This window comes from Coregonus clupeaformis, chromosome 38, assembly GCF_020615455.1.
Source record: "Coregonus clupeaformis isolate EN_2021a chromosome 38, ASM2061545v1, whole genome shotgun sequence".
Classification (NCBI taxonomy): Eukaryota; Metazoa; Chordata; class Actinopteri; order Salmoniformes; family Salmonidae; genus Coregonus; species Coregonus clupeaformis.
In genome coordinates, this window is record NC_059229.1 from 6,029,487 (window position 1) to 6,039,484 (window position 9,998).

Here is a 9,998-nt window from a genome sequence, read left to right on the forward strand (position 1 = left end):
TCCGGCGACTTCTGGATGTTCGCCGCCGAGGTCGTGGTTTCCAGTACCTGGTGGATTGGGAGGGTTATGGTCCCGAGGAACGTTCCTGGGTGCCCAGGAGCTTCATTGTGGATCCTGATCTGGTCCGAGAGTTTCATAGGTTACATCCCGATAAACCCCGTCGGCCGCCAGGTGGCGTCCGTAGAGGGGGGGGTACTGTTAGGCCTACTGCTGCTAGGTAGCTCTCTCTCTGCTCTCCCCCTCCCCTCTGTCTGTCCTTGATTGCAGGAGTGAAGTCTGGTGTGCGGGAGTCAGGGTTCCAGCTGCAGCTCATTCACCATAATCACCTCAGCCTTTAAGACCCGGTCAAACTTTCCACTCATCGTCAGATCATAGTCAAGACGACCATGTTAGTCTCGCTGCCGACTCAACCTGGTTATTTTTGCTCTTTGTGTTTTTGGTCTGTTCTATTTACTTTTTCTCCTGTGCCACAGATATTTGGAACCTGACTCCTGCCTCCGCTTCACTCCTGCCACCACCATCCTGCTCTCCATTACCGGACCTCTCTTTTGGACTCACCACGGACACTAGGACATTACGGTACCACACCTGCCCTGATCTGGATCTGTTACCCTCCCTGTACCTGGACTTGCTCTTCCCATATATTTGGAAACCTGGACTTTGAACATTGTAAATAAACCTGTTAAAACTTCTCTGGCTTGGTGTACTTGTCTGCATTTGGGTTCTTATCCAGTTAAATCATAACATCTACACCATCATCGCATGGCACAGATAGCGAAGCTTGGAGAACAAAATAACAAAAGCATTCATAACATGTTCTCCATGTTTTCCACAGGTCTTTACCCGTCATCATCTACACCTCAGCACCATACCCTGCATGCTACACTCTTAGAAAAAAGGGTTCCAAAGGGATTCTTCGGCTGTCCCCATAGCAGAACCATTTTTGGTTCTTGGTACAACCCTTTTTGGTTCCAAGTAGAACCCTTTTGGGTTCCATGTAGAGCCCTCTGTGGAAAGGGTTCTACATGGAATCCAAAAGGGTTCTACTTGGAACCAAAGGGGTTCTACCCGGAACCAAAACTGTTCTTCAAGGGGTTCTCCTATGAGGACAGACGAAGAACCCTTTAAGGTTCTAGATAGCACCTTTTTTTCTAAGAGTGTATTAACAGCATTATGAACCTTTAACAGAGATATTTAACAGAGATATAAAAATGTTTACAGCCATTCTTTGGGACAGCGATCCCCTCGCTAGGCTAAACCTTAAGTCCTACTACCCTTACAGGAAAAAACTCTATATGAAATATCATCACATGTGAAGTGTTCCAAAACCACATGGTTTCACATGAAGTTTCACGTGGTTATTTTTCACGAGATTTCACAGGTGATGCCCTGCAAACAAAAATGTGTCGTTACGATGTCCCGGGAACGTCACACAGTCGCAGTGTTCTCAACGTACATGTTTGACACACTTTGACATACATGATTACATAGTGTATGTAAACAGTCATTATTATTCCACATGTCCTCACCTGGGATTTGAAATCACAACCTCTTGGTTCACTGCATTCTGATGGTGCTGCTATGCCACCATGTCTATGTCAATAACTGATTTCACCTGTAATCCTACACTTTGGACTTCCAAGTAAATCTCAGCTTTGTTACACTCAAGAAAAATGATTCAGGAGTAACATTAAAACAGAATAATATGCCCCACCAACATTAGAGACCTATACAGAAAACCATCAAATTGCAGAAATAAATCAATGAAATCAATGATGAGAGAATAGTCAGATTAACTGATAACTAAAGCAGCAGTGCAAATGGCACTCTTTTGCTAAGTGCAGAGATGTATTATAATGAATGTTTAGGGGACTTCTGAGAATGTTACAGATTTAGTGGTACAGCAGAAAGATCAGCATACCCCAAATCCAGAGGTTGGGAGTTCAAATCCCAGTTGGGGTCATATTGAAATGTCAGTGCTAAGTGATCATGTCAAATGTAATCATATTGATTAAAGTTGTTTACACTATTTTAGCTGAACAGCGTACCACTTACCTTAAAACCCTCATATCATTTCAATACTTCCCTGTTTTCACATGTTGAGCTGAAATGTTCACATGTGAAAACAAAACAGACACATGTGAGGTCAGTTGTTCACATGTGAAACCATATGTTCACCTGTATTAAATGTACAGTTCACATGTTGACTCCACCTTTTCACATGTTAGCACCATGTGAGGACAATAACATGTTTTCACCTCACATGTGAATTGCAGTTTCACATGTGAAAATCAAATTTGCTTTTTCACGTGAAAGATTTACGTGAAAATCAAATTTTCAGTTTCATATGTGAAAACCTAAATCTCAGATGTGTAATGGAATTTTCAACTGTGAAACATTTTCAAAAGTGAAAATCGAATTTGTACTTTCACACATGAATTGTACATACATTATGTTTTCAGTTTGTGAATGTGTGATATGGGGGTATAGAAAAGTGTATTTCGACAATTATACAGAAAAACTTTTATAAACAATAGCATCTATGTTGACACTGCCATGTTGATATGAGCCTTGCTGTTGGAAAACCACTACAGTGTCCGACTTTCGGCTGTCGCAGATGCACCTTCCCCGACCTTCGTCTACAGTCAGCTTCGTTAAGTTTACCGCTGGAACACACCCTGTGTCTGCCTCGTGCGGCAGCGGCAAGTGTGCGAGACAAAACTTTACCAGCATCATAGCATACGTATGGATGAATCACTGTGACACATGAAATACGAGTGATAGTGTAATCAATGTGTAATAACTACGTAAAACATTCATATTCAGGTCCTGATTGGTCAACAAGCTTATTTGACGCGTCAAATAGTGTTATTTGACGTGTATCTTTTTTTGACATGCAAAGCCCCAAATGCCTTTCCATACTAGCTAGGCTAAACAATTGGTCATACTACATTATGGACAGCTATCCCCTCGCTAGGCTAAACCATTGGTCATAGTACAGTATGGATAGCTATCCCCTCGCTAGGCTAAACCATTAGTCATACTACAGTATGGACAGCTATCCCCTCGCTAGGCTAAACCATTAGTCATACTACAGTATGGACAGCTATCCCCTCGCTAGGCTAAACCATTAGTCATACTACAGTATGGACAGCTATCCCCTCGCTACGCTAAACCATTAGTCATAGTACAGTATGGACAGCTATCCCCTCGCTAGGCTAAACCATTAGTCATACTACAGTATGGACAGCTATCCCCTCGCTAGGCTAAACCATTGGTCATAGTACAGTATGGACAGCTATCCCCTCGCTACGCTAAACCATTAGTCATAGTACAGTATGGACAGCTATCCCCTCGCTAGGCTAAACCATTAGTCATAGTACAGTATGGACAGCTATCCCCTCGCTAGGCTAAACCATTGGTCATACTACAGTATGGACATCCTGTGTCTGCTATAGGAGTCTCACCACGTCATCCAAGTGTGAAACAACATCTACCACAACAACAACAACAGCTAGAGAAGAATAGCAAAACAATAACAACAACAACAACTGCTAGAGAAGAATAGCAAAACAACAACATCCACAACAACAACAACAGCTATAGAAGAATAGCAAAACAACAACATCCACAACAACAACAACAGCTATAGAAGTATAGCAAAACAACAACATCCACAACAACAACAACAATAGCTAGAGAAGAATAGCAAACAACAACAACAACAAAGAAAAGTTATCTCTCTGTCATTCAGCTAAAGAGGCTTTACCTTTTCTGTGACATTGTTCCTGCGTCAGTGTAGGTGCAACAAAGGACAGACCCACTGTGAGGGAAACAACATGTTCTACAGCCTCAGAGGAACATTCACTGAGGAGGCAGGCCTTCTGTAGGGGCTGTAGGTGAGAGGGGGGGTGAAAGAGAGCGTAAGAGCAAGAGAGAGCGAGAGAGAGGGGGTGAAGAGATAGAAAGAAAGTAAGAGAAAGGGGGGAAAGTGAGAGCGAGAGAGATAGAGAGAGAACTAAATGGCAGAAGAAAAACAGCCCTGCGCTTCAGGCTGCAGATGAGTGGTGGGCCTAGAATGGTGTCTGGGGCGTACATCAGTGCTGCCTAGGGAGAGGGGTCAGAGGCAACTTCCCCTCTGACAAGCTGGGCAGGGTGATATAAAGCAAGCAGCTGGGGAAAGAGAGGGACGAGAGAGAGAGAGAGAGAGAGAGAGAGAGAGAGAGAGAGGGGGAGAGAAAGGGGGAGAGAGAGAGAGAAAGGGGTAGAGTGTGTAAGACAGAGAGGTATAGAATAAAGGAAATGATAGAGCATGGGATAGAGAGCGGGGGGGGAGAGAGAGGTAGAGAGAAGAGAGGGAGAGAAAGAGAGACCCCCCCCACACACACACACACACACACACATACCACAAAACCACAAGCCAGTACCAATAAATCTTGACAATATTTTTGCTAATGGCCGGTACCCACAACCTGTTCAAGCACGATCAATCACAAACAAGCATTAGTAGTAGTTTACACTACTAAATGAAGCACTGTGTAAGGCGGTACATAAACGTCCCTACTGTACTATATTATGGCAACTTGGGTGCAAAGCCTTAACATATGGTAAGCAGTTCCTGGTTCAGGAACAGCTAAGAGAGGAACTGCCTGGTATTCCCGTAATGTAGAGAACCTGCGGTAGAAGTGATGTATGGTACATAAACTACAGTACTGTGCTATGCTATGTTATGGCTACTTGGGTGTGAAGCCTTAACATATGTTAAGATGCCTAAGGAACTGGTATTCCCATTACGTTAAAAGATAGAGAACTTGCATCCTGTAACAGTATAACTCACACAGGCATGACAGGTGCTCTAAAGCTGGACTGAGACTGGGTTACGTCAAAACTTAACTGACTCAACAAAGAGTAGAGAGAGAGAGTGAGAGAGAGAGAGAGAGTGAGAGAGAGAGCGAGAGCACATAAGGGTCTACTGCTTAACTTTATCCAAACAAGTTATGTATATTGATGTGTTAAAGTAATTCAATCATTGTCTTCACCTAGACAAATTCAGTACTTTTTTTTGACAAAGACTGCAACTGAATTTCTTCCACATATCAATAAACGTAACCTGTTTGTGTAAAGTTTTATCATACACAGAAAATAGAAAGAATATATTCAGAAATAAATCATTTGATTTCACTTCTCTGAAGACTTCTCCTTGTAAAAAGGACATTTGATCTATAATCCGAATAATCAGTTTTCTCCACATCTGTCCACAGTTAAAGCAGATCCTCTACATGAAACAATGATTTATATACAATTCACTGGTCGAGGTCATTTTTCATTGAATTAGCTACTACTGTGGTTACTATGTAGTTACATGTAATTACACACATTTCAAGAAATGGTTGCAAGTTGATAGTTCAACCAAATTTCAAATGTACATATTTGTTTTCTTATCTTTAAAGCAGTTTATGGTCAAGGAGAGACTACAAATGTCTACATTTGTAATAGCATGAACTATCTCTTTAAGTGTACTGTGACCCAAAATGAATGTGTATTATTAGTTAGGACTGGTGAGTAGGCTACTTGGTTGTCTATAAATCATGTGTCGAGAGGTTAATCATTCTATGTTCTTCTAATTGATGGACAGCTATAAACCATGTTGTGTGTCAGGTGGAGGGTCTGCGTATATAGAAATCGTTGCTGTTTTAAAATAGAATGAGCGGACAGGCGAGCCATATAAGGACTGCTCTAACATTTCACTTTCTAGCTCAGCAACATACAAACATGGCCGCTTGATCCTACGCCTCTCTGTACACGCACGCGTGCATACACGTACGTACACAAATACACAGAAACATACACGGGCGTGCACACACACACACATTTAATTATTTTCCGTTCCATCCCCAGTCAAATCCTTACTCATATCCTTATCGTTAATCTTAGGGCTTGTAAAACAGGGGTGTAAATTGCAAGTATTTATTCTGCTATTTGCTGTTACAAACTCAAACACAGAAGTCCCAGTTCAGACTCACATTATATTCAGTGATGACGATCACAAATCAAAACCTCATGAAAAATCACCTACCTGTACCATTTCACCGGGCTATAATTCTAAATGTAATTGTAAAAATATAGATTTTGGTTGCAATAATGGAAATAAATGTAAAGTTGTTGGTAAAATGACATGTTAAAAGTGACTTAGAAACAGGCATCAAGAACCTGTGCCTTGCCGTAGTGCATTCGCTTGGCTTGATCGAGCAGATCGCTTCTCTCACCACTTTTATACCGAATGACGTCTTATATATTTGAAGTTCGAGACATGTAATATGACATATTCTTTATGATCCCTCCCCTTTTTTAGTTACTCCATCATGATAAGTCCCCATAAACTCCTTTTCCAAATAAGGTACACCTTTAAGCTGTGCAAATGTCCTCCCTCCAACAGCATAATTTACCACGGTTTACTGGTTTACATGGTAATATGTGGGGTTTTCTATGGTAAAATCCGACATATTAGTGCCCTAACATAGTACTCGCCCTTGTAGCCTTTTGCCTGGACACTAGATGTACAAACACACATGTACAGTACACTGGCTTCATTCCAGTAAACAGTTGGCCAACTTTATTACAAGTAGTAGCAAAAAGGAAGGCTTACTTTATTATTGGAAAAGTTAACATTGAGAATCAATGTTAGAGAAGAGTCAACATTGAGAAGTTAACATTGATAGTCTATTATAAACCAGAGTAAATCCAGTATAAACTACCCCTGCATAAGTATGCATACCTGTGTTGAATTAAATGATAATACAGTCAATAATTACAGCCTACCTAATATACATTCACAAAATAATATTTAATCAGTGGAAAATATATCAATGATTAGCAAATAAGATAATACATGTCAAGGTGGCATGATAACATATAGATAATCAGTTATATTACACTGATGCTGCTAAACTTTACACACCTGAAAATAAGCATGGTTTGGGAAATTCCATATGTGTCATTACTGTAGATATTGTAGCAAATTTACTTTTTGAAGAAGACACCAAAGGCTATTACATTGTATACATTATATTACTTATTACATAAGATTATTATTTATTACATAAGATTACAAAGATAAATGTTGAATCTGATATCAAATAATGATTTATTGTTGCTATGACATTTGTACCACTGATAATGTAAGCATAAGATGGGACATTATAATAAAATGAAGTGTATATCTTACTACGGGTGATTAGATTAAAAAGTCGGTTTACTTTTCATAGAAGAAGATAAAGTCTTCATTAAACCGAATTCATCTCTTCATTATCAATAAAATATATTGTTGTATTTGAAACTAGTGAAATAAATAATTAAATTATATTTACTGCAACTTGTGTAATGTGTTAAAATTACAAGTTCATTTGGCCTAGGAGAAGCTAAAGGCTATAACATAGTGGTAAACATTGTATTTATGATTTCTCTTAAAAACAAATATATTTATTTATTCTAAACTATATTGAGAACAGTATATTCCATAACTTTATAGTTATATAAATAACAATAAAGTTGTTACTACAAGATTTCAATACAACGTCTCATATTCCGGTTGTTACAAGTTGTTAATACAAGGTCTCATATTTAGCTCACATTCATTTAGAAACTCAGGGTTTTTACTGGCATCTGTAGAATCCCTTGGGCTGTTTATTGCTTATTTATTTAACAAAAGCAATGATGTGTTCATTATTTAAGAGGGAGATCTAATACTTTCATTTACTTCTAAAGTTCCTCAACTCATATAAGCACAGGTTTCAGTCTAACCCAAGGGATTTTTGTGCTAATATTCTCTAAAGTAGAAATAATAAAAATAAAGGTATAATAACGTCAAAACACAAATATAAACACAAATATAAATTGAAACAACTAATACATTCTTCAACATCCTAAAGTTCTAGATAACTATGACTAGCTAAAATGTATTAATTTCAACAAAATGAGAACTTCAATCTAATATTTTCCCTTTTCCCTTTAGGACTTCCTGTCTATTTGACTTAGAGCACAGTACTGCTTGTGTTTCAGTGTGAGACCTTACTGTCTGTTACAAACACATATACCGTTTGTGTGTGTTTGAGACTGAGTGGGACAGCTCTTCTATAAAATATCTTTGTTCTAGTAGTTTCTGTTTTCTCTTTTTCTCTCTTCCTGACTATTCAGCATGTTTCCATGGTAGGACTGTCTGTTCTACTCTGTGTGAGACACTGCTACTCTGCTCCATGGGAGAATGAACACTAGTTACATGTGAGCCACAGTGAAATAAATGATTGTGCAGAAACAGTGAAGGCCATTGAGCACACCCCATCCACCTCATCCATCTTGCATACAGGGATGACATTGAGTTTTGGGAAGTGTTTCCTCTTTCCACAGCTTTTCCTAAACATATATACACTATAACTCATCTGCCAACCATCCGACTACAGTATTCCTTGGAACTATTGTTCAGAAGTTTGAATTCCATCATCCATGGCTAGTTAGAGAAAGATATATTCATGAATACCAGCCTGCCAAATCTCCCTTCAACAAATGGATCTTCCATTCCTATTCTTCAGAAGTTGGAATTCTATCATAGCCGCTAAGGAGACATTTATTAATTGATATATTAGCCTCTTAAATCCCCCTTGGAACTAATTCATTTTCATACATGCGCTTGGGATAACAGGCATGGCATGTATTTAAAATGACATATATATGTCTTCCCATAGCCTGTCTATGGCACATAGCATACCGGTATATGTGCACATATTTGCAGCAATATTTTCCCTTACCTCTGGAAGTGTTTGTTGGACGTCTTGGCTTCCATATATCCTCCTTGGCTTTTCCCCGACATTTCACAAGTTTGGCCGTTCTTGACACCTTCGATGTGCGCCTCAAAGAGAGCCTTATCCCAGGCCTGTTGCATGGCCAAACAAAATCACTAACTATTCCTTTAACCCACTAACCAACCACACACACCCCTCAGAAAAGGTGTCACTGACTGTCAGTCTGTCAAGGACAGTCTCCCTCGCTGTTGGAGGGGCTATAAGAAACAAAATCCTTTGGTGTAACTTTCTCTCTCCCTTGCAATGGATGACCAATAGCCTAGGGAAGCTGTTGAATACTGTAGCTGCGGTCCCACGGACTACTTTGCCTCGGCAGGAACTTTTCTTCTGTCTCTCTTCCCTCTCTCTCTCTCTCTCCCCGGTGCTTCTCCTTACAGACAGCGACAATGACAGCCAGCAAAGCCGCTGGCCTTAGCTCTCTCTCCCGCTCTCTCTCTCTCTCTCTCTCTCTCTCTCTCTCTCTCTCTCTCTCTCTCTCTCTCTCTCTCTCTCTCTCCCTCTCTCTCCCCCTCTCTCTGCTTTCTCTCTTCCTCCTCTTCTCCCCAGTGACAGAAAGTAAAACCCCAGGGGCAGAGGGTGTTCAAAGGGAAACGACCATGGTAGAATGAAGAGTTGGAGGAAACGACAGAGGTGGGGAGAGGTGGAGGGATAGGGAGGGAGGGATGAAGGGAGGTGGTTGGGGGTGGTAAGTGAAAGGCTCTTGACCAATTGGTAGTCCCTGCCTGCTGGCCCAGTGACGGTAGTGAGTGCAGCATGGCCGGACGGTGTGTGTAACAACAGGGGAAGAGTCCTCCCTACGCCACGCTGTTGATTATCACCTCATGCTCACACACACAGACACACGAATGCATGCAAGCAGGCACGCACATGTGTGTGTGCGTGTGTGCGTGCGCGTGTGTGTTTGCGTGTGTGTGTGGGTGTGTGTGTGTAGGGGCTGTTCCCAGTCCCTAATTCCCTAGGACACAGTGTCAGATTATTCACATTTTGTGGTGGCCTGTCTGTCTGGGGTTACACATCGTTGCCTGAGCCAAAAGTCCTGGGACCCCTTTAATCATAAATCACTACTGGGGAAGAAAGTTACTGAGTGGAAGACTTAGAATATTGGATCTAAAATATTAACACCTGTACTGTAAATTATTAACA

The 9,998-nt window shown here is 40.6% G+C and overlaps 1 protein-coding gene across 1 annotated transcript in view; it reads right to left on the reverse strand.

Annotated features, from left to right (window-relative positions):
- rbm20 (RNA binding motif protein 20) overlaps positions 1-9,444 on the reverse strand; it is an 82,664-nt gene extending 73,220 nt beyond the window's left edge. Inside the window, exon 1 of the mRNA XM_045211679.1 lies at positions 8,802-9,444. Coding sequence (XP_045067614.1) covers positions 8,802-8,935 — 134 coding nt within the window. The 5' untranslated portion in view covers positions 8,936-9,444. The remainder of the gene's footprint in view (positions 1-8,801) is intronic.
- Positions 9,445-9,998: the final 554 nt, after the last annotated feature.